Here is a 26,360-nt window from a genome sequence, read left to right as displayed (position 1 = left end):
GGAGTCGTATTTTTCTGATGCAGCTGATATGTGTTATCCATTAAGGCTAAAAAACACAGAGATTGATGTTCACATTAGTAATGCTAACTTCACTATTAGTGGTAATTGCAAAAAATAAAATGCTAAAGACACCTTAAGTTGATGTCACTTCTCTAAACCCTAGTATTACAGCGACTGATTTCTCTCACACACTCGGTGTCTCCTCTCCTTCTAATGTAAATGACTTATGACCATTCATGGCAAGAAAGTCACAAAAAAAATATTTTGAACAGTGTTCAAATAAAATATATTACAGTTCTTAAAGAGAAACTGGTATTGTTTATTACTTAGCAGCAGGTCAAAGTTTCGCGAAAACCAGATATCGGAAATGGGTCACAATTGTCTGATCGGTGCATCTCTAGAATTAAGATTTTTGAGCAGTACATAATACCACAATTCTTTCAAATAAAGCTGTAAAATAACAAAACTGAGCAAGTCTTAAACAGCTTGATTTCTGGCACTGATATCTAACCTGATGTTGCCCACAAAGAACCCCAAACATGCAAATTGCTAAGAGGAGCTGCAATTGCCACACTAAACGCCATTAAAGAAAAAGCTTCAGATTTCGCCTTTAATGGCCGGACCTGATCGTCAGATGCAGTAACCTCCGCCAACACGGTGGGTAAATGCGCATCCGCCCACAGAGTGCGATCAGTAATCACATGGCTGCACGGGAAGCTGCAAGCTCCTTTCCATCTGCATGGTAAATGAGATCTAAATGAAATCTAATACTACAGGCTGTATTCAAGGGGGAGGGAGCCTGCGGACACTGATTGAGAGGGGGTGGGGGACTCCCAGGAAAGAAAACTATGAGCAGTGAAGGTGGGAAAGAGATGGGAAGTTTACAGTGTGAGTCTGCAACATTCAGGGAAGTTCAGACAGATTTACACTTAGGGCTACCTGAATACCATTGGTAATGTAATCAATCTAAACATCAAACATGGTTGGAGAAGAGGAAAAAACTACATCTCTGTTTACAGGTCATTTCAAAACTCCCAGCTGATTTCATAATTTGGACTCACGCCTCTGGAACTGTGCTATTTATTTAATAAGGAGCATAACACTTTAGGTGAGAATGACCCACATAAATGACTGGCTAAACTGCACTCAGCTTCTTTGTCAGCAGTTCAGGTTTACAACTGTTTACAGCAATTGAGGAGATAACAAAACCTTAGAGGAAAATGAAACAGAATATAGAGTGCACATTGGTAGTTTACATACACTCATTGTGGGAATGGATATACAAAATGTTGGGGGTGGGGTTATGATTATACAACAAATATCTTCTATGTATTTCAAAACTGTAGAACAAGTCTGAATTTCTTGTGGAAATACAGGGTTCAAATATTTAAATACGTCCCACAAATATTTTGATAAATATCTCTTAGCAAGTTCCAAAGAAACTACCTGCTTTTTGTAGCCTTTTAGGCAAAGACCATACGTTTTTAATAGTGTTCACCCAGGGCCCATGACAAAAGAATACTGTTAGCCTCTTTCATCCGTTCTAAAGCAAGTTTTGAGCTGTGTTTGACATCATTGTCCTCTTGGAACATCTAAATGTGTCCAAGTTTCAACCATCTAGTTGTTAAAGTTGAATAATTTGGAAATAGTCCTTCTTCTTTATGATTCCGTATTAAGACAGCTGGCATGATGCTGCCACCACCATGCTGGGCGGATAGTACAGTATTCTTTAAATAGAAAGACTCACCTGGACTTCTTCAGATATTCCTTTGGTCATTGTAGCCAAATAGTTCATCTATCTGATGATAAATGTTTCTCCAGATAACATTTGTTTTATCCATGTAGGTAGCTGCAAAATCCAGTCCAGCATGATGGTGGTGAGTTCGGAACAGACTCTTCTTTCTTGGTCAACAGCCTCACAGTCCACTTTACTGTGGACAATGATACTCGTGTTCCAGCATTTTCCACTTTATGATAAATATTAATGCTAAACATTATATAAAATCATAATTGCAATATCAATGTTTGGAATATTGTAACTGCAAAGGACTGTTTTTATGAAATATTAGGTTGGATACCATTTTTAAAGGGCAATGCATTTATACTCTGTGTGCCAGTGATATATTTAGCCAGTTGGATGGTCTCTAACTGCCCTTTAATGCACATCATGCATATTGTTTCTGTGGCTGAGATGCAAAGCCTTCCAAAAAATGGTGGGGAAATTGTAATGATTGCCAAGAAAGAAAAAAATGTTTGTTAATTGTAATCTTTATCATCATTACAAAATTCAGCAATGCTATTGGCATCCTGTAATTGTGCAGCCCCAATAGGCAGGAGTCCTGGAGGTTCCTGGATTTTTCTTGAACATTTTAACAAATGTCCTTTACTCACAGGTCAGCTTTGAGTCCTCCACTTGGGGAGTTCTGGACGGAGCATATTTACAGACAAAGGTTTTTCAACTTAAATGCAAAAAGCATATATTTTTATACAGTCCTGGCTTACTGCTCTGAGTGGGTTGTTCTTTCAGCAAATGGCATGTTTTAGAGTCTACATACTCCAGGGAATGACTTTTCAATTATGAAATTAGTTAACGATCATTTCAGTAATCAATTAATCACGATTATTTCGATTAATTGTTTCAGCCCTGACTGGGATAAGGGTGTTTGCTACAATGTCATGAAATATATTTGATTGATTAATGGTGAGGCTTTCAAACCTAAGAACACTGTTATAACTGTCAAGCAGGGTAGTGGTATTATCATGATGTGACTGTTTTACTGCCAGTAGTACAGGTGTATTGCCCAAAATATATAGAATAATGAAAAATGACTACTTCCAAATTCCACACACTTCGACACTTCAGCACAGTAGAGTGTTTCATTAGGAAAATCATCCTAGACACACACCAAAACTGCTTTCAAAGTGGATAAACCAGGCTGGCATTAAGCTTTTGGAAAAACTCTAACCTGAACCCTATAAAAATGTAAAAACTAAAAGCCAGGTCTGGAAATTACTAGCTAGAAAGGGGTGGTCAAATATTCAGTCACAATTACACCAGAAGCTTGTTGATGGCTACAAAAACCATGTAGTTTCTTTGGAACTTGTTTAATGCCACTTACCTGTATATATAGTTTAGCCTGTATGTATCATTTTGACCCCATTTGGATTAGAAAAAAGGTAAAACAAATTGAAAGTTTAGCGGCAAATTGTTGTGTTATAACAATTTTTAAACCGTTTGTGTAATATATCAGCTAGGATACCAGCACTGCCAAATGAATCATGAAAATATTTACTCTGTTGCAAGCAGAATACGCCTTCCTACAACATATTACTAACTTTTAAAATAAAAAAAGTGTTTTCATAAATATGACAGAATCTATTTAAAAAAAATTGTATATTAAAAGAGTGAAAAACTCAATTTCACACATCAGAAGGCGAATAAACCGATTTTAGGTGACTTTCCTCCTCACTGCACTGCTACATGTGCTCCAAGGGGGAAAATGGAAGATGGGAATTAGAGGGCAAAAAGGAGGGGAAAAAAGATGGAGGGAAAAAATGATTGAGGAATGATGGGAGGACAAACAGAGACAGAGAAGAATTTCAACAAACCGCCATGACCTAGAGCTGTTGGCTGCAGCTACTCGGGGGTTTTCTCATGACGGCTATTAGAGCAAACTGAATTATTACACAAATGCAAAATGCACACAGACACAGACACAGCAGCAGTGCAACATGTTTTACAAGCTACATTAGCTATGTACACCCTGGTTGTGTAATATTTGGCCTAGGTGTACATGTTGGTCTCAGTTGACGTGCCGTTGCCATAACAGAAACAGTCCACCTCATTACTCACGATTCAAAAGTTTCACATAAACTCATTTATTACAATTTTTTAACATTTGCTGCCAGAAAATTATCCATGTGGAAACAATTATAGGTTTGTTCTAATTTGTATCAATTAATACCAGTCCAAGCGAAATTAGGTCAAACAGGAGGAGATTTCATGATGCTGCAGATAATTACATGAGATCTAAAGCAGCTTCTTTTTCTGAATGACTTCTATTTACGCTTTTCTCTGTCAGATTATCATGAAACCGTGTTCTTCTCTAATCTTCCGGAGATCTTCAGAAGATGTGTGAAACGAATATTCATGTAGTTGCTTAGCAGGATCAGCAGCTTGCCAAGCCATCTGGTGCTGTGTAGTTAAATGTGCTGAATGTCATTTTGGAAAATGGCACATTTCACCCTGTTAAATCTGTGCGGCCACTCTGATGTCTTATAACAGTGACCGATTTACTGTACATGTGCCTTTTAGGCCTTTTTTGGCTCTTTTTTAGGTTGTATTTATATTTTTACATCCATTTGTTTACAGAGGATATATATGTATATATCTTGTTAATTCATAGTTATATGTTCCTAGATACCACTGGTGCAAGCTTTAATGCTAATTCAATTTGTTTATGTATTGATCTATTCATCAATATATGTGTTTAATAAAATCTATACTTTCCATCTTTATATAAATACCAGTGGTACAGACCTGTACATTCTACACTGATTTTATTTTATTTGTTTATTTATTTAAACATTCTCATTATTGTGCTGTTAAACAGATGTTTGAAACACTTACCAATATCATCAATTTTTAGGCCTGGACTCAGCGTGTAGTCTGGTTCTGTAGGCTCTGGTTCATCATCCACATCCGATGCTGAGAGAGGGAGAGAGAGAGAGAGAGAAAACATAAGAAACTGTGTGAAACTAAATCACAGCTGACCAGAGAGCTGAGGTTTAAACCATTCCAGGCTAAAGGATTTTGATTACATCCACGCTGACATCTTGAGGGAAGAGAGGGACAAGACAAGGGTGCAGAGGTTAAAAAAGCCCAGAGCAGACCAGACTGACAAGCTGTAACATCAGCAGCACTCTCCACAAAGAGACAGGGAAGAGAGAAAGAGGGCTGTGAGGGACGACAAATCAAAACTGAAGAGGGCCAGTGTGTGAGAAGAAAGACATGGAGTCAGACGGTTGAAGGAGGGAGGAGAGGTTAATACTACAGGGCTGTGGAAGTTAAAAGGACCGGACAGGCTAGGGATCAAAGACGAGCGTGAGAGTGTGTGAATGTGTGTTTGAGCGGGCTGAGAGACTGAAATGTGGCAGCAGAGACACAGAGAGAGAGGAAGCATAACAGTACGTATACATAGCCACCCACTGACCAAAAAGAGCAATTCATGGATTCTGACAGGGACCGATGAAGAAAGGGTGAAAGAGTCGGAAAGAGCGAGGAAGAGGACAGGAAGGAGGCGGAGGTGGAGGGTCTTCAAAGCAGGAGCTACTCGCTGTAGAGGGGGAGGGGTTGTAAAGGGAAGAAGGAGACAACGAGGAGCAAAGAGATGGAAAACTGTGAGTGAGAATGGGGGTTGGGGCCAATTGCGTGAACCAGTTGTGTTTTTTCCATTGAAGAAGGTCTGGGGTCTGACAGATAGGCCACAGGTAAAATCTGCAACAAATTCAAAACACTGCAAATTGAGATCAAAGAGCACATACACAAAAAGACAACATGGGGCATACCTGTGGAGCAGCAGACGTACACTCGTAGTCTGAGACAGCTGCGTCCATGGTGATGAGTGGGCGTGGCTGTGCAACATAAAATAAACAGCAAATCAACATTGTGATGCTGCAGATGTGATGTACAGTCATAGCACAAAGAAAGTATATTCTAGGATTTTAATTCCAGGGTTTGGGGTGACGTGGTGACAGTGTTAGAGGTTTGTCCATTAACCGGTGGGTTGCCAGATCGAAACCCCCGCTTTGTCTGTCTCAGTCGTTGTGTCCTTGGGCAAGACACTTCACCATCCTTGCCTGCTGATGGTGGTCAGGGGGCTCGGTGGCGCCCGTGTATGGCAGCCTCACTTCTGTCAGTCTGCCCCAGGGCAGCTGTGGCTACAATGTAGTCTACCACTGTCAGTGTGTGAATAAGTGAATGAATGGGTGGAAGACTGACTGCAGTGACAAGTGCTTTGAGGTCTCTGAGGACTTGATAAAGCGCTATACAAGTGCAGGCCACCTGCCATTTAATATGTAAATTATGTTATATCTTTTTGTTTTAATCTAATCTAAAGGGTACAAACCAACAAACCTAAATGTAAAAGTCTATGAAAGATTAGCAACACCCAACAACCCTGGATAAGTATAAACTATGTTAAACCATACCATTTAAAAGAGGGGTACTTTTATTGTACCATTACTACACCAGATGACTAAGTCTGTATTATGATGATGTACATCAGTTTCTTTCTAGACCTAATTGCTTTTATGCAGTGGTTCATCCAACCATTCAAATCCAGATTGAGTAACATTCAAAATGTCTCCATGTTCTAAAAAAGCAGCTTCACACTTCTTGAGAAAAAAAGTGAAATACAAAAGTACTTTACAGAACAGGGCTTCTGTGTTCAACCTCTCTCTGTCACTCTTAACAGTCACTGCATTTTAGTGGAAATCTGATATTTATATTCTCTACGTAAAACTCACATCCTCACCCCCAGTCTGAATGCTGCATAACTAACCAAAAGGCAGAAATGCAAAGACAGAGAAACCTTCTAAATTGAAAGCAAGCTGGCATAGTAACACTGAGACATGTTCAGCTACTTTTTTCACTCTCACCTTGTCCGGATGTCTCATTCCACCACAGATGGCTTTAGATGTAAAATGCTGGGGCATAGTAGTAATAATCTTCTGTGAGATTTACTCTCAAAAACAGGGTTCAACTTTATTTAAACTCCTGGTAGCCTGGCTGTTTAATCATATAAAACCATCACAAAAAGTCCTGTCATCTGCTCTGTTTACTTACTCCCTCCCACCAATCGATGACACGAGGGAAGGGAACAGTATGTAGCAAACAGATCATTATGCGCTGCATTAACTTGCAGTCAGACACCTGATATTCACTAGTACAGAAGGCATATGTTTACCATTTACAGTTTGATTAAATGCTTTAATTTTTTTATCAGTATTTTTCCATAATTAAGTCCTAGCTCTACGTTACGCTTATAAAATTGTATTTATGAACAAAGTGTAGGTAGGTTGAGTCACAATTGTTTATCCTAAAGCCAAGCTGCAATTACACTAGAACTATATAATTTTTGTTTTTTATGACTATCATTTTTTTTTTACAACTCATCGTCTCTCTGACAAAGTTTTTGATGTAACCATTAATAAAGAAACTTCACTTACATCTGAAAGAACTGCTAAATGTTTGGAGCCACCACTCAGATCAAGTGACATCCTGCTAAAAACAATATTGATTGTGGCCAGTGTGTTAATTAATTTGCTGGCAAACACTTCAACCTTCCCTGATTAATCATATAGTACAATACATTAAATCACTTAAGTTTGGGGCACCTGGCTAAAATATTACATGGTCAGTGTTAGTTGCAGGGAAATAGGCCAAATGATGTGTCATAATCTCAAGGAGCAGTGGCGGCTTGTGAAATGGGCCATATGGCTGGTTGCTCAGAGATTGGGATGCATTAGAAGTGGGAGGGACAAGCGCCAGCTAAAAAATAGATTGCATCTTTCAGTTGCTTCCTTAACAACTTTTCTATGTTTTTGCATGTGCTTTTGCTGTGGAATTGGTGCTTGCTTCAAAGTAAAGGGATATTATTTAATGGGCTTTGTGTGGGACCGCAGTGCATTTTATCCTGTCCCAGAATTCAGGTGATTTCCTAGACATTGACTGGTTGGGTGGAGGAAGGAGGGGTTTGCCCAGGGCACCATTTGTGGTTTCTGCTTAATGCCTTGCTGAGGGGCATCACTGCTTACTGGGACACTTAAATAAAACAGACCCATTCTTACTAACATCCAGAGCACCTGCACTCGTTCGTTCGTTTGTCGTCTTCCGCTTATCCAGGACCGGGTCGCGGGGGCAGCAGACTCAGCAGAGATGCCCAGACGTCCCTCTCTCCAGACACCTCCTCCAGCTCCTCCAGGGGGAGCCCAAGGCGTTCCCAGGCCAGCCGAGAGACATAGTCCCTCCAGCGTGTCCTGGGCCGTCCCCTGGGCCTCCTCCCGGTGGGACGTGCCTGGAACACCTCCCGAGGAAGGCGTCCAGGAGGCATCCGGTATAGATGCCCGAGCCACCTCAACTGGCTCCTCTCAATGTGGAGGAGCAGCGGCTCTACTCCGAGCTCCTCCCGGATGGCCGAGCTCCTCACCCTATCTCTAAGGGAGTGCCCGGCCACCCTACGGAGGAAGCTCATGTCAGCCGCTTGTATCCGTGATCTCGTTCTTTCGGTCATGACCCAAAGTTCATGGCCATAGGTGAGGGTAGGAACGTAGACCGACCAGTAAATTGAGAGCTTTGCTTTTCGGCTCAGCTCTCTCTTCACCACAATGGACCGGCACAGCGCCCCCATTACTGTGGCAGCTGCACCGATCCGTCTGTCGATCCCCCGCTCCATTCTTCCCTCACTCGTGAACAAGACCCCGAGATACTTAAACTCCTCCACTTGAGGCAGGAACTCCCCTCCAACCTGAAGAGGATAAGCCACCCTTTTCCGGTCGAGTACCATGGCCTCGGACTTGGAGGAGCTGATCTTCATCCCAGCCGCTTCACACTCGGCTGCGAACCGCCACAGCGCATGCTGTAGGTCTTGGCTAGAGGGGGCCAGCAGGACCACGTCATCCGCAAAAAGAAGAGACGAAATCCACTGGTCCCCAAACCAGACCCCCTCCGGCCCTTGGCTGCGTCTAGAAATCCTGTCCATAAAAGTTATGAACAGGACCGGTGACAAAGGGCAGCCCTGCCGGAGTCCAACATGCACTGGGAACAGGTCCGACTTAGTGCCGGCAATGCGGACCAAACTCCTGCTCCGCTCGTACAGGGACCGGATGGCCCCTAATAAAGGGCCCCCGATTCCATACTCCTGGAGCACCCCCCACAGGGCACCTGCACTGTTAAGTTAAAATGTCTGCTGTTAAAATGATCTATAAAAGATGTGCAGACGTTTCTTTTAAAGCTTAAAAATAGGTCAGATATTCTCTTTAAGTTCAGCAATATTTCATCTGAATAGTTTAACCAAACAACCGCTGCAAAAATTAAATACTATGATCTGATCACTTAAAACCCATTTTGAGCTTTTGCAAACAGCAGCCAGTGAGAACAAAACAAAGACCGGGGCATCTCCTTGTTTGTGACAGCGCTGTGCAGCTTTCTTACTGCGGCCCAGCGGAGCAGAACGTTCTGATGACATCTTCTATTAAGCATTGTGGACTGAACAGGCGCCACACTGATTATAGAAGTTTGTTTATGACATTTGTTGTTGAACTGTTTACTGATGAGCTCCAATGTTCATTACTCATATGGTGTCATTTCGGCACAAGGTGCTGCAAGTTAATTCGATGAGCAGTCAACAAAATGAATGAGGCTACTTGACTGCAAGGTGATGTGATTACATGTGAAGCAGGAATTTGTTATCCTGAAATGATTCTGTGTACTCTTTAGCTCGGAAGTCGGGTCTGGGAATGCCTTGGGACCCAATTTAACCGTGCTTCACTTGCGAGTTGGAAAACCAGTGGGATTTGCTACTCCTGGTGCTCTGTGACAAGGCTAACTACATGAGCAATAACAGCCTATAAAAATATATGTTTCTATCTTTTATGCTTTTAAAGAATCTGAAGGTTGTACAGTGCTATGTGCTCAAATGATTTAAGAAGGTGCTAACCATTCGTTTTCAGCCAGTTGTCTATGTTTTATGACAGCCATGTTGAATTTGGAGTGGGTAAGACACTTTCAAGTTTCCAAGACAGATTAGGATTTGAAGAGTTTTAAGGAATGACTTAGAGAAGCACCAAACACTCAGATGGTGACTGGAATCGGCTGGTTAAATGCCCGTATGTCTCCAAACAGTAATCGGCCGGTCATACTTCTTACATACATCTTTGGAGTAGAAGTTCTAACAAAACGATGCTAACTTCTGATTTGGCAGTGCGGAAAATGACTATTTCATAGAGATATTTTTTGTTTTTGTCAGATCAGCTACTTAAAAATCTAGTATACTAAGCCTTGTACTGTAAATTTGGTATGGATTATCCTATAAGGAAAACAGACTTTAGATCATTTTTGTCCTTTGATAGTTTTATTTTATTTGTAACAAATGACTAAAATTAGGGCCACAATAATTATGCTAACTGCTAATATAAGATTATATACTATAAAAGTTAAAAAATCTCACATATCTAATCATTGTATTTGTATTTAAAATATTTTGGGAAATTCTGTTTAACTGCAGAGCTGTGTGAAGCCGACGGTTTTCTCTTACACACAGCGTGAGGTCACCGCTGGTCTGAATACAAATAAAAAATGATAAATCAAGGAAAGCCTTCACTATTGTTTCAACAAATGAATGAAAAGCTGATTTTACAACACATGGGAGTAAATTCAAGCTTTTTACTCTCAAATAAAGGTGGACACATTTGTTTTGAATAGATCTTGTACAGAAATGTTAAATGCTTGTGATATGGGAAACATTATACTTCATGTTTGAAAAAAAAGAAAAATAATATTATGGAGCTATGATCTGTTTTCTAAAGAAGTAAAGCAGGTATGATGTAATTATCTTTAGTGTAGGTATTTGTGCAGATAACCCCCCCCATAACCTGGAGGATTTACTGTATTTATAGCTTTTCAGTGATGCAGACAGAGACAACCCTGTAGATCTGAGCTATTCTTGAGAAAAAAAAAAAACCACTTGTTTATATTTTATGACATAAATGCTATATTTAAGACTGAATTTGTTAAGTAAAATTTGCCATTCAGCATATTGTTGTTATTTACATTTTTAAGGAAAATCTGAGTCACCTGAACTGGGTATAGTCATGAAAGTAAAGGCCACAATATCTCTGAAGGTGCATTTCTACAGTCAATTCCAAGTATTAATGCAGTTGCATCATTACAAGAGGATAGGCTTTAACTAATATGACTATATTTTTTATAATGTATGCCCTTGTGAACCACTTCCTCTCAATTAACAGTTTTCACTTCAAACCTTTAGCCATAATATATATATATATATATTTCCCCTCATTTACGTTTCCCAGGACATCAGTTTTATTGACATATTCACAGTGCAGGATGCTAGTTTGACTCCACTCACAGATGTAGTAGTACTCCTGGCCGACATGGAACTCATAGCCCAGCGAGAAGGCGCTGTAGCGCTGGAACTTCTCAGAGAACTTGATGGGTGCGTGGGGGGCGTGGGGCCGGTTGCACTCCCACCTCTTGAAGCCCAGCTGAGGGTCACAGTTCCTGTAGCCACGGTAGCTGACCATGTAGAGGACGTACTGCTCTCCAGTGCCCACCATGCGCTGGGTGTCATTGTAATGAGGGCAGTAGATATCTAGGTAGTCGTTGACGTTCACCTGCATTGTGTAACCCTCCCTGCGGAGACTGCACAAACAGAAAAAACAACACTGAGTTTGAGAATCTATGTGAAGCCCCTAAATTCTTTTTCATAATTTATGTAGGTGTAGCCATCTACTTTCAAATTATTTTGAATAAGAAACAGCTTTGCACAAAAAACTAAGAATTTCACTGCTGTTCCACTTTGTTCTCAATGAAGACATTTTAAATATAAATAAATAATAAGGGAAATAAAAAAGTGTTTTGTAAATATGTATAAATACTGGTTTTACAAAAGAGAAAGACATGGTTGAATTAGTGCAAATATGTATGGTATTTAATCTGGGTTCTCTGAGGTGGCTGGTTTTGCAAATAGCCCTCTGTAATGCCAGTTTGAAGGTAAAGGTCGAAACAGTTTGTGTCCAGGATGTCCTGACTCTAGACCTGTACAAGTTCTGGATGGAGGGAAAGTCAGCCTTGAGAATGCTCTCTTCAGACCTGATTGTTTGTTGTAGTTTGGACTGGTCCTGCTTTGTGGATGAGCAAAACCACACAGTCATGGATGAACACAGCACAGACTAAATATTGGCAGTGTAGAAGATGACTGGCAACTCATGTGGCACTAATTGAGTTGCTGCAGGAAGTACAGTCTCTGCTGGGACTTCTTCCGAACCTTATCTATGTGTGAGGACCACCTCAGGTGGTTCCTAGGAACCAGCAGTGACCCACAGGAGACACAGTGTTGTTAAGGATGGTGTAAGGACATAGTGTGAAGTTATTCTCCGGATGTCTACCATCATTTCCACTCAGTTGAGCGGGTTAAGCTTCAGGTGGTTTTGACCGCACCAGTGGACCAGCAGATCCACCTCCTGTCTGTATGCAGACTCGTCATTATCCTGGATCAGACCAGTAGTAGTGGTTTGATGGAGATGACACCACTGTTACTGGTCTGATCCAGTCATCTCCTTTAAACTTCAGGAGTTCCTCAGACAGGTCCGCTGAGGTGCAGTCATTTGTGTACAGAAGAGAGGTGAGAGAGAACACGCTCCTGGGAGGACCAGTGCTGATGGGTCTTGTTCCCTAGCCTCACCTGATGTTGTCAGTCAGTCAGAAAGCTGGTGATGACGGTGGAGCATTTTAAGCATGAGGGAACCTCACACAGCTTGTTAAAGACCTGAGTGCAGATGGGGGACAGTTAGTCAGCAGAGGTTCTCAGGCATCAGGGGGAGACCTTGTCAGCTTTCCTGTTCTTCTAATGCTGAAACAGCCTATTTACATCTTCCTAAGAGATCTTAAATTTACGTAGGGGTTCTGAGGAGAGAATGGTTGGTGCATAGGAAGCTTTTGTGACAGAGTGAGATGTGGACGACTTGGTGGAAGGTGTGAACAGCTGCTTTTGAACACTGCAGTAGAAGCTGTTATGGTCATCTGCGACATGAGGATTTTGTCAGGGTGTGGGGACGGCTTTCTCTAGAGAGTGATGTTTTTCAGACCTTCCAAAACTGCTGCTGGGTCATTAGCTGAGAAGCTGCTTTTTAGCTTCTCACTGTAGCTTCCCTTAGCTGTCCTGATCTCCTAAGTCAGTTTGTTCCTGGCCTTTTTATACAGGGCCCAGTCCCCACTTCTATTAGCCCCTTCATTGGTCCTACACAGCCTCCTCAGATGGGAAGTGAGCCATGGTTTGTTGTTTTTATATGTGCAAAGGGTCTTGCTCTACACACATGTCCTCACAAAAACTAGTGTATGATGTCACAGTTTCAGTGAGCTCATTCAGGTCAGTGGCTGAGGTTTCAGAAACACCCCAATCTGTGCAACCAAAGCAGGCCTACAACATATGCTTTGACTCTTCAGTCCATTTCCTAACGGTCCAAACCACAGCTTTAGAAGTTTTTATTTTCTGCCTTTGTTGGAATGAGGAGAAGCAGACTGTGATCAAAAATCCTAAAATGGCGCTGGTGAATGGGTCCTTCTTATTTTGGATTTTGTTCTGTTTTCTTTTCTCTGAACAAAGCCAAAATGTCTGCAGTTGATTTTGGCAGTCAGTCAGCGTCAGGTCTATTATTGTTGATTTACAAATTAACAGTTAAATGTAATTTATGATGTGCAATAAATGCTGGAATCGCTCACCGTATTCCGTTCTTATAGAAGTATTCACACCCATAAAACCTTTACATTTTGTCAAGTTTTATGTGTCAATACTGCAACCAACACATAAACCTGTTGGTTGAAGGTTTTTTGGAGAAACATCAGTGGACAAACAGCATCATAAAGAACACACCAGACAGATCAGGGAGAAAGTTATAGAGTTTAAAGCAGGTATGGGTAACAAAACAATTTTAGACTTTGAACATCTCATAGAGGCAGGAGAGAAGAGTTTTAATTAGAAATGCCGCTAAGATGCAAAAGGTAACTCTAGGACACCTGCAGAGAATAAACTGACAGGAAAACTATTAGTAAACAAAGCCATTGTTAAAAAAAAAAAAAAAAAGAAATTATGTTTGTAGTTTACCACAAGTCATGTAGAAAACACAGCAAACATATAGAGGAAGGCTCTCTTGTTAGATGACAGAAAATGTAACTTTTCTCCTAAGTGCAAAACTCTGCGTTTGGGGGAAAACTAACATTGTAAATTACCCTGAAGACACCATCCCCATGGTAAAACATGGTGGTGGCAGTATCAGGCTGTGTGAATGCTCTGTACATATAAAAAAAAACAGGTTGAAACATTTGACATTATGTAGCATTTTGCTTTTTGTTATGTGAAATCCTGATAATATAAAAACTTAACTGATAGGAAAGATGCACCTTTTTGCATTATTTTGTATCTTTCAGCATTCAACACAGTAATGAGTCCTTTAATTCTCAGCAGGTTGTAGCATTAGTTACACACACACACACACACACACTAGGCATTTAATCAGCCGTTGAAATACCATAACGACATGATGTAAACACATAAGACTGTAGTGTTTGAATGCTTTCTGCAGGTATGTCTTTGTCTTAGTCTGACGCATCCAGATATTAATAAAACAAAGCAGATGTGCGTATGTGTTCATTCCTGCAGGGCTGTGGTATTTAAAGAACACAGAGCTTCCTCTCCAGAATGGACTCAAGGGCCCAGGGCCACAAGCTTCTTCACCTGGTGTCACCGCTGCATTGTCCCCTAACCCCTACGCTCATACATCAACTGCAATGCAAACGCTGCACTCGAATCTGCTGTCAAAGTCCTGGCAACGTTTCTTTACACCCTCGTAGCTCATATATCAGTGCCAGCCCTAAAAAAGGCTCGCTTGACGGGAAGATAAGGTCTGATTCTGTGACTGTGTGTGTGTGTGTGTGTGCGTGTGTGTGTGTGTGTGTGTGTGTGACAAAGTAAATTAGATTCCTTCCTGACATGCATAGCCCTCTTTTTTCCCCTCTCCATCACATATACACGCCTGTTTCTATGTGACACAGACAGGTTGCACTTGTAAATCATACACACACCAATGATCATATCACTCAATCACTTACTCAAAAGTTAGAATGGTGACACCATAAAATCAGAAGGGGGCAGCAGAGTGTAATCTTTAGTCTCTCTTCCTGTTTGCCAGTTCTAGGTCATGTCTCCAGCGAGATTATTATTCAATTATTAAATGAAGATCGAACCCCATCACAACTTATCACAGCTCACGCAAAATCCTTCCTAAATTTGTCTTTTTCTATAAGCACCTATTTTCTCTCCTCCCTTTCTCTGAGGAATAACATAAACTCACCTTCTGCTCTCGACATATAACGCAATTTACTACAAATTTTACTTTTTAAATAAATCATTAGAAGAGCAACACAGTGTCTTTCATATTTCCATGGAACATAAACCAAGAAAAAAATAAGGAACAAAAGTGAGCTTGGGTTCACAAGGGAGGTGTAAATGCAAGTTTAGAGAAAGAACTGCGAGAGAGAGAATATAGCAGACTTAAAAAAGATGCGGCTGGAGCATTTTATGCTCCCAAACAAAGGCACGTTTACTGAGATGAAGGGATAATGAGGGAGAAGGGCAGCTGGGTGCATCTGGAGTAATCTGAAAGTAAACTATTTCCCAAAGATAAAAGCTGGCTGCAGGATTCACTCTCTGCATGCTTGTGCATGTGGGCATGCTTCGTTGCACATCGCAAACACTATATTGAATGCAGCGAGCTCTTGCAGTGAGGGGGATAAATAGACATGGAAAGAAGTAAGTGGCAAATTAAATTTCATGTAAAACTTTCATCAGCATGTTAGATCAGCATAAAGCAGGGTAGTTTTATGTCAAGGCTAATCAGAAAATCAGACATGGCCAATTTCATAGTAACATTAGATAGCAGGGAGTGTGCAGGGAGGAGGAACTGCATGAAAAATACATTTAGACAATAATTTATCATACCTGCAATCTTATCTGTACTGGAAAATACATCTGCTGCCATTAAAAACAGAAAGATGTTTAAACAAAATGCTCCCCATGCAGTCAAACTATATAAAAACATTAATTAAAAACTGATGAAAGTGGAGCCTTATTGCATATAATCTGCAAGTTTTAGATATAGATGGTGTAAATCAAACCAACTTACTAAAAATATTCAAACTGTAAACTGAAGGTTTTTGCAGAGTAGCAACAAATCTGAGTCTCTGGAGTCAAACAACAGTTGGTGCATCTTCTGCAACCTACAGACGTTTGTAGAACAGCAAAAAAAGTGGGTGAAACAAAAGGTTTTACATGTAGTGTGTGAAAATAAAATGACGTGAAGGCCCTTATTGTAGGTTAATCCAGACCAGATTTCGCTGGTAGAACTAATCTGTGTTAGACAAGATAAATTGATTGGAAGCCAACTTATTTCAAGATTTGTAAAACATACACATAGCAAAATACAACTAAGGAAAGTAGTTCAATGTCCAGAAAGCTATTCTGGGCATAAATAAAAAATGATATTTGATATTATATAATACTACAGAATTTTGAATTGGAAAATATGTAGGATTCATGGTCATTATATTTTTTTATGAGTTGATCTAAAAGTTTCCTAAAATTATTTTCTCCAAGCTAAAAAGGAACATAGTAAATATTGTAATTATTTAAGATTAAAATAAAAACTAACTAATTTCTTATTGCCACTTACTAAGTGGCTAAACTCTGCAGCCATGTAGTGATGATGCACCAATCAGTGGACCAGTTTTCTTGTGATCAATTCTGATCATTAGGTCAAATACTGGAAATTCAGATTTTTTCCCCTTGTTTGATAAATGCATTAAAGCTGAAAACTCCTCCTTTTAACCCTGTAAATGCATCAAGAGAGGGCTACCCTGAAATTAACTTTGTTTTAAGTTTAGTAGAAATAAACATACAGATCCATAAAACTTGTCCTCTTTCTTCTAAGTAAGACGATTCTGATGATGTCTTTGGTTCAGCAGTGGCTGAACACAATGAATGTAACAGTTTTAGCTTGTGTTCTGGATAAGTCTGTGTTTGGTGGTTCTTGGCGCTCTGAGATTTTACTCAAACTCTTGAATATGTCAGGATAACAGATCGGAGTGAACCCCAGAATGAAGACGGACAGGCGGATTGACCGGAAGTAAAAACGGCTTTATTTTAAGCAAACAGATATCACTCTCGGAAGGATGAAGAAATTAACAAAAACAAGCGTAACTAGCACAGAAAACAAAGAGAAGTGGTGATGTTTCTTCGATGAGTAAACAGAGCATATATGGAGCATGATGCAGGTGAAATGAGAAGACTGATTGCATGACGCAGGTGGACTGAATGAAGCTGATTACAGGTCGACAGATGCAGGGAGTGGAAACGAAACGTTACTGGGACAAAACAGAAATCCAATGATACAAACTAATCGGGAGAAAACATAACGTACAGAACATAAACGAGAAAACAATAATCAGAAATTAAAGCACAACCAGGGAAAATAATAAACAGAAGCAGGATCCAAAACACAGACTAGGAATAAGAATAAATAAAACCCAAACACCTTCAAATCATGACAGAATAAGCTTAGTTTCAAAATCCTTTTAGGGCTGCAAGTTAACTGTCGGTTTTGTGCCTTTTTCTTCCACACTTTGTCCTTCCACTTATCTTTTTAATAATATACTTGGATAGAGAACTCTGTGAACAGTCAGCTCCTTTAGCAATGACCATTTGTGGCTCATCCTCCATGTGGAGGTCTGCTGTATAACTGTAAATTAAGCCATCTCCCACATGATTATATGGCCAAAAGATAATATTCCTGAGTTTAAAAATCATTCTTTAAGGGCATGTAATATTTAAACTTTCAGAGAAACAATATTTTGGGTTTTCAGTAGCTTTAACATGTCAAGTCAAGTTTATTTATATAGCGCTTTTCAGCAACAAGGCAGTGTTAACCTGGTTGAACTTTTGTTTTATAAAACTTGAAATAAATCACTGTGTGTGATGAATCTGCATAACATGAGATGTACTTACTTTTCGAATTGAATTCATGAAACGAATAACTTTTAATGACATCCTTGTATATTGAAATGCAAGTGTATGTTTGTTTTTCTCTTATTAGTAAATTAGAAAACCTTTCACTGTTAAATTCCCACTAATTGCTTCTTCTTGAAGTGCTACCTGCCTAGTTAAAGCTGATAAGAGTCCAGTCCTATGAGAAGTCTCTTCAGCAGTACACCTCGGAGGAGCTGAACAGCAGTTTCCAAGCTAACAAACACTTTTATATAAACAGATCCTCCAGTGAGATGGAGAGATGGAAGGATCGGCAGGAGAGATGGAGGACTTATAAGATGAGACAAGGGGTAGTTGGGGTTAAAAGCAGCAGAGTGTGGCCACTGGGGAGCAGAGAGAGATAGCAACAGCTAACAGCAAGATCAAAGAAGGCCCGGATCAATGTCACTACTGTAGAAATCACATCAGAGAGGGTGTGAGAGAGAGACTTACAGAGGGCATGTTGCCGATATAAATCAGTCAGCGGCAACATAATGCCTCAGAGTTACCCCCTGCCTGCCTATTATCTGCCTCGCCTCTTGGAGTCTCGTGCATCAATAAAACACTTTGACAATCGGTCCATTTTGTAGTAGGAGCTTTAAGGACTGCCTTATTTCTGCTGCTGTTCATTAAAGACTGGACTTTTTGGGCTATGACGGTATTGAAGGGACCTGCAGATATAAATGCATATATGTTTTTCCTCCCTATGCCGTAAAAAAGCAAACAGCAGAATAATATGGAAAGTAACACACAACATTTTTTCAGTTAAGGTGAGCTGTGTTTTAGTGCCAAAGTCCAGAGTAGATCAGCAAATGGCAAAAAACACAGAACCATCAAGTAGGAGATTCGGCTACTACTTAGTACAAAAAAACAGCCACCTGCCCTTTGTGTTGAGGATCACTGTTGCGATTAATGCTAGGCGTCAGTTGCTAGTCCCAGCTGGGTTTTTTCCTTACACGTCCTGTAAAAGCTTCATTGTGAAACCGACCTGCCAAGTTTATTCTTAACAGCATTTTTACATGTTGGCCAAATCAGTTCTTTTATGCTGCTTTTGTTTTTGAAAGTGAGCTGTGTAGTACTTCCTTCAAAGAGTGTCCGTTCTGTGTAGTTAAAAGGATAAACATTGACCCTTTTATTTTCTCAAGATGTTTGATGGCCAATTCAGTGTGTTTTGCACACTCCAACTTTGGTTTATATGGATATTGCTGACCTTTGAAAATCTTATGTAACAGTGGAATTAGTCATTTTTACAAGCATTGAAAAAACAAAGCACAGCAGCTATTTTATAGCCAGCTGATCAGCTGTATGAAGCAACTGGTGGGGAAGAGGCAGCAATTCACTATTTTGTAGGGAGGGCATGGTGGAAAATTATAGAGGTATTAAACTATACCTATTTAAAGCCTTGGTATACCTTAATACAGGTAACTGGCAAATGCCTAGTTGTGGCATATCACATTAAAATGGGCTTGCTTTCTGTATTGTCAATAGGAATGGGCCAGTTAACACAATAAAAAGTTTCAAAACAGCCCAAATTGTCCTTCATTCCATCCCTGTGGTTTAAAGACCTTCAAATTTGCAGCTAGAAGAAATGCCGGAGTGAATGCAGTTTACATCATAAAGGCAATAGATAAATAATAACGGCTAAAATATGTAAATCTCTTTTAAAATATATTTAACCAGCTCCTTAATACCAACAGTTAAGGTCCATATCTTTGGGGCATAGTTAGGAAATCACAGATTTCTAATCTTCCATCAGTGGTAACTGCAATGTTCCAGATCGTTTTTATAACATACAGAGTTTATAAGCTAACTTGGCAATTACAGCGTTTAAATGTTAGGAAAAATAACTTGAAATCAATTCAAAATCCCACAGAAATCATGAGGAGAGGAGCCAGAAAATGGATGAATAACCTTTTCCCTTCTGGTTTTAGTTAGTGGCCTGGCTGCAAAATTCTGAATAATCTGAACTCACTCTGTGGGTTTGAATGAGAGGCCCTGCCAAAGTGCCTTACAGTAATCCAGTCAGAATTAAACAAAGGTATTGATCAGGTTTTCAGCATCCCATTGAGTCATAAAGGATCTTGTTTTGGCAATGGATAATAATAAATAATTATATGATTTAGCAGAGATGTACAGTATTGTAAAATGATACAGTTCTAGGTATTCTGCAACAACAAAATGTGTTTTCTTTTTATCTAATATGGTGTGGAACAGATTTGGTAGCAATATCTCAACTATTTATAAGAATATTTATAAGAATATAAGAAGATTCTCCATAAAAATGCAATAAAAGTTCAGCTTGCAGGTTCCTACAGCAAAGAAAGATTTTGAAAATGGCACCACGTAATAGAAAAGAAGAACACTGCTCAATTATAGTGTCCGATAAGTGTCCGATAAGTGGGTTTACCCAAGTAGGTGTTATTCAGACACCGATTTACATGTCCGTTTACAATTTCTATCTGCTGAGCACTTGGCAATCAAAGGTACACAACAGCAGGGGGGTGATTAGGCTGCTGTTGGTATTCGAAGCTGTTTGAAAGATAAAAACAGAAATGCCAAGACAAAACAAGGTTAGAGAAATCAAAGGAGGCACCGCAGATGGACATAAGCTGGAGACAGATTAAAACTTGTCCAGTAGCGGAACAAAAAATTGCCAATCAGGATTTTTAAAAGCCTCTCTGCCTCCTGAGGCTTAGAATCTTATTCGCATCTTAGTTTGGTACAGAGATGCGAACATTGTTGGAGGATGACTCCAATCAGTCAGCCGAGCGGTAGGTATAATTGAATGGCTCCCCTGCTGAACAGAGACTCCCAGAGATTTGGCTCTCATCAAACACAGACAGGAGTCTTCCTCATTGCGTCCTCCTCTCTTTTCTCTCTTTAACCCAATTTTTCCCCTCTGTTTCTGTCTAGAATTGTCTGACAGAAAGCAGTTGGTGCAGATGAAAAACCTTTGTGTAGATGTTTGTCTGACACGGTGTAATCCTTGACTTGGTTCTAAGTCCTCCCCATTAAAATCAATGTTTTTTGAGTGTGCCTAACATAGCAGTACATGCTTTAACAAGCATATACAGCAGTCCAGCCCTGTGTAGCGTTGGTTCATTATCGGTAATTGATCATAGTATTGGAGCTAACAGGGATTCTTAATTAGAGCCCTTACATTTGATCCCATCTTCTGTCTTCTCCAGCTTTTGTCCACATTTGCTACCTTTTTCTGCTGTTGCCTTACCATTTGCACACTATTGCATCGCTCTTTCACCTTTTTCTCTCTTTCCTTCCTTCCTTATACCTTCAGACATCCCCTCAAAACCTTGCGGCCTGTTTTACTGGCTCCTTTGACCAAGCGTCCAGCTAAACGTAGAGGCACATTCAATAAGAATACTGTACTGCATGATTATGCTTAGTAATATGCGTGTTCTGTGACGGATGCATATTGCACATGCATCCATCATATGTGCTTTTGTTGTGGGTTTCATTCCAACACACGCAACGCAAATAGTTGGGAGTGAGGAAATCAGCATGAAGGGAAAAACAGATGGAGAAAGGCGAGTCTGAAACACATGCACAACCAGATGATGAAGGAAGGAGGCCAGAGAGGTCAGAATATATCAGGACAAAGAAAAAGAAGAACATCGGAAATATTTACTTTCCAAATTTAAAGATTTTGTGTTGGTCTGCAATCTGTTGTCTTTTGCCTCTAACAGGTTTTCTTACACGATTTCCCTGTATTTAGCTCCATTCACCTTCCAATCAATTCCCCAATTTCCGTGTCCCTGCTAAAGAAAAGCACCCCGGCAGCATGATGCTGCCTACTCTATGTTTTACCCTGGGGATCAGGCTGATGCGCAGTGTTTTCCTCCACACAAAGTGTTTTGTATGTATTACAAAATGGTAGGTTTTAGTAGGTTTGCATTTGCGCCATATTCTTTCTATTCTTTACATGGATGGACACTGCTCTGTGAGATGTGTTAAGCTAAGGGAATAATTTATATAACCTAACTCTGCTTTTAACCTCTGCACCACCTTATCGCTGACCTGTCTGATGTGTTGCTTGGTCTTCATGGAGCTGATTGTTCACTAATGTTCTCTAACAAACATCTAAGGCCTTCACAGAACAGCTGGTTTTATACTTACATTAATGTACACAAAAGTGGACTACATTTTACTAATTAGGCAATTGACTACATTGGATTTTATTTTGGGGTATCAGAGCAAAGGGGGCTACATTTAAAAGCACACCAGCCAAACCAAGCATTATTTTCCATCCGCTTCAGTAATACACTACTTTGTGTTGGTCTGTCACGTGAAATCCCATTAGAGGTTTGCATCTGTAACCTGTAAAAATGTGTAAAACGTCAAAATGGCATAGAAACCTTTGCAAGACACTGTGACAATCACTTGATATTTGCAAAACAAATGCATATTTCTTTCTTTTTCTTTCACTTTGTTCCCATCAACCATGTCTGGGCTCCTATATCCCTCTGCTTACCTATCTCCATCCTTCCCTGTTCCCAAAGCCCTAACACGAGCAGCAGTGATCCTCTCAGATGCTCAGGACATCAGTGGTAAAGAAACACACTGAAGAGAAAGAAAGTGTACGTTCACTAAGCTTCTACATGATTGATGGTGATCCCCTCTGATGGCTCTGTATAGACTCAGCACTCAGTGAGACATTACCCTCTGACCCAGCTATTGATTCCTGCCCCAAACACACAACACTACCCTGACCTCTTGTGGACACAGAAAAAATAAATAAAAAACATACTAACATCAGTATACAGCCCTAGAGATTAATCGCTTGGCAGCCTGCGAAACCTGATCAATCCGCTGCATAACAATGATTCCCTGAGCCTGCCTCAGCTCACTTCCTGGCAAAGTCACGTGGCAGTGGTGCCACTGACTGTTTGGATCAGGGTCTGGAGGCTTGGATATCAAGACCACTCTGATGCAGGGAATAAGCCTGTTCTTCACAGCAGCAGCTAAATTACTCAGATCCCTCGGCTGAGCTTTTTACTGAGGGATCTGGGCTAAGAAACGGGGCTCACCAGGGGAATGTCCTTGGTGCCATCCATCAAGCAGACCTGGGTCATGGAGAACTTGCAAATGACTCTTTTTCTGCAAGCACTTGTTTTAACCCACTTGAACTACAGGGTGGGTGGGAGGAGTCTGCTTCATAAATCCCCACTAACCAGCCACGATATTAAGTACACCTGTTCAACTGTTTGCTAACCCAAATTCAATTCAATTCAAAGATACTTTAGCAAATAGCAAATCAGCCAATGAAATGGTAGCAAATTAATATTTAGACTTCCAGACATGGTGAAGACAACTTGCTGGAGTTCAAACCGAGCATCACAATGAGAAAGGAAGGGGATTTTAGGGGATGGCATGGTTGTTGGTATTTCAGAAACTGCTGATGTAGTGGTCTTTGCAAATATCCAGTGAGCGGGAGCTGTTCAGACAGAAAATGCCTTTTTGATGTCAAAGTTGGATTGAGATGTTGAAGCAAAAGTAACTGAAATAACAATTGTTACAACCAAGGTGGACAGAATACCACATTCTCTGAATGCATAACACGCCAAACCTTGAAGCAGATGGACTCCAGCAGAAGAAGACCACACTTCCTAATGAGCAATAGATCTGATTTCAAGACTAAAGGCTTCCACTGAGTCAGACATACTGTGCGTGTACTGAGAGCACCGCAGACTCTGCACACACTGTCCGCGGACGTTTGAGATTTAATTCTCTAACTCAAACTCTAAAGTGGTCTAAGCTAATACTTAGAAGTAAAAAATATAACGGCCACTAAAAAACTCTCCACCAAAAATTTAATAATGCAAAACTGACACATAGCATAGTCAAAGTCAAAGACAGCCTTATTTGATTTACTATCATATATCTAAATTTAATCCCTTTCTTATGTTATAATACTGTGTACAAAAATACTCTGTATTTCAATTCAATTCAAGTCCAAAAACAAATACTTTATTAATCCCAAAGGGAAATTAAATGTTGTTGTAGCTCATTATGAGGGTTTCTTCAAAGAGCCGTTGTAGATGCTGATGGCTGTGGGCAGGAAGGATCTCCTGTAGCGCTCCGTCTTACAACAGATGTTACGGTTTGCGAAATATAGGACCCCAGAATGCAGACCAGAAGGCAGCATGTCGGTAAGTAAAAAAAATTTTATTAACAAAGATTCACTCGCAAAAGAGGCAGGAACAAAACAACAATATGATGTGGTTGAAGGCAAACATGTAGAAGCAGAAGGGTCTAGGGCTGAGGTGGAAGATAAAAAATGTGAGGTGTTGGACAGCTGTGTGTCCTGTGGGTCAAAGGAAGGTGGAATATCTGTTTGGCTGTGAGCAGGAGAGGAGGATGCGAAGCTTGTTTCTGAACTGAACCTATTGAAGAATGTGTTCAGTTCATTGGCTCTGTCCAGACCTCCATCAGTCTGATCATCCTTCTGCTTGAAGCCTGTGATCTTCTTCATCCCTGTCCACACATCTCTGATATTGTTTTGCTGGAGCTTGCTCTCCAGCTTCTTCTTGTACACCTCCTTGCTGTCTCTTATCTTGACTTTAAGTTGCTTCTGTAAACTCCTCAATAATTCTCTGTCTCCCTCTCTGAAGGCTCTTTTTTTCTTGTTAAGCAGGTCCTTCAGGTCACTGGTGATCCAAGGTTTGTTATTGAGGAAGCATCTCACGGTTCTGGTGGGGATGATGTTATCCACACAGAGGTTTATACAGGTCCTTCTCAAAATATTAGCATATTGTGATAAAGTTAATTATTTTCCATAATGTAATGATGAAAACATTTTTAATCCTAACCCTAACCCTAACACTAATTTTGTGAGATAGGAATTTTGGGTTTTCATGGGCTGTATGCCAAAATCATCCGTATTAAGACAATGAAAGACCTGAAATATTTCAGTTAGTGTGCAATAAATCTAAAATATATGAATGTTAAATTTTCATCATTACATTATAGAAAATAATGAACTTTATCACAATATGCTAATTTTTTTAGAAGGACCCGTATAGTCAGTTACACACTCAGTCATGGCATTGATGTCCTCTCCATGTGGCTGACACAGTGCGTCCCAGTCTGTAGCCTCAAAGCAACCTTGCAGAGCTTCTTCAGCTTCCTGTGACCATTTTCTCACAGTCCTCTTTATTACAGGTTGCCTCTGAACAAGGGGCTTATATTTTGAGCAGAGAAAAACAAGATTGTGATCTGATTTGCCTAGAGGAGGTCTTGCTGTAGAGATGTCCTTGGCATTTGCATAAAACAAATCCAATGTTTTGCTTTCTCTGGTAGAGCAGCTGGTAAACTGTTGAAACGTTGGAAGTGTAGCAGATAGTGAAGCATGGTTAAAATCACCAGAAATTGCCACAAAAGCATTGGGGTTTTGTGTCTGTAGCTTAGCAACAACTGAGCTGATGGCATCACATGCAGTGTCGGCAACAGCGGAAGGTGGAACGTAAACTGTTGCCAAAATAACACTGGTGAACTCTCTAGGTAAATAATATGGACGAAAACTTACTGCAATATCTTCAATATCTGGACTGCAGAGATGACACTTCACAGTTACATGTCCTGGATTACACCATCTGTTGTTCACAAGTACTGCCAGTCCACCTCCTTTACATTTGCTGCTCCTCTTTAAATCTCTGTCTGCTCGTATGGTTAAAAAGTCCGGCAGAGAGTCGGGGGATATGATCCTGCAGCCATGTCTCAGTAAAACACATAATACTGCCCGGTACTCTGGCTGGGTCCTTTGTAGGGCTTGGAGTTCATCCAACTTGTTTCCCAACAATCTCACATTGCCCATCAAAATCGACGGAAGAGATGGTTTGAACTTCTTCCTTCTCTCTCTTCTCTTAGCTCCTGCTCTGCACCACGGCGTCTCCTTTCAACTCATCAGGGATTTAGGGTTGTAGTTGAAGTATTATTTGAGCTTTTGAGATATTAATCAGCTGCTCCCAGTTGTAAGAAACAACCCCATTGCCATGGCAATGCATCATAACAAATGTCCAAAAATAGAAAGTATTAGGAAAAATCCTCCAAGCTGCACAGCATCTGACACCGGAGAGGACAGTTGTCCAAAAAAAAAAAAAATCAACTGTATCCACCACAAGAGGAATAGTTCCCAAAAAAGAATAAATCCGCATCAAAAGTAACAGAGCTACTCCAACCTGCTGCAACCTTGAACGGCACAATTCTAAAAATTGTGTTTTTTGGAGAGCAAAAAATTTAGAAAACATTAGTAAATATGACAAGCAATTTATAGTTGAGCGCCAAAATATTCATACACCTGACATATCAAGTTTGTGCCCACAAGCAAGGGATCTGACTTCTGTTTCACACATTTAAATATAAATATAAAAAGTCTAAAGTACAGAGAAGATAAAAAATGTAAAAACAGAAAAGAAATGAACTAGTAAGGTGTACCTAATAGAGAGGCCAATGAATATATTTTACAGG

At 40.2% G+C, this 26,360-nt stretch overlaps 1 protein-coding gene across 2 annotated transcripts in view; it reads right to left on the bottom strand.

Moving 5' to 3' along the window:
- efna3b (ephrin-A3b) overlaps window positions 1-26,360 on the bottom strand; it is a 91,707-nt gene that overhangs the window by 12,521 nt on the left and 52,826 nt on the right. Inside the window, exons 3-5 of one of the 2 annotated variants that reach the window (XM_047360521.1) lie at window positions 11,151-11,443; window positions 5,569-5,634; window positions 4,631-4,708 (exon numbers count right to left, since the gene is read on the bottom strand). In XM_047360521.1, coding sequence (XP_047216477.1) covers window positions 4,631-4,708; window positions 5,569-5,634; window positions 11,151-11,443 — 437 coding nt within the window. The remainder of the gene's footprint in view (window positions 1-4,630; window positions 4,709-5,568; window positions 5,635-11,150; window positions 11,444-26,360) is intronic. The other variant, XM_047360522.1, reaches the window with a different exon arrangement.

Source organism: Girardinichthys multiradiatus, chromosome 3 (assembly GCF_021462225.1).
Source record: "Girardinichthys multiradiatus isolate DD_20200921_A chromosome 3, DD_fGirMul_XY1, whole genome shotgun sequence".
In the NCBI taxonomy this organism is placed as follows: Eukaryota; Metazoa; Chordata; class Actinopteri; order Cyprinodontiformes; family Goodeidae; genus Girardinichthys; species Girardinichthys multiradiatus.
This window is presented reverse-complemented; position numbering and strand designations above follow the sequence as displayed.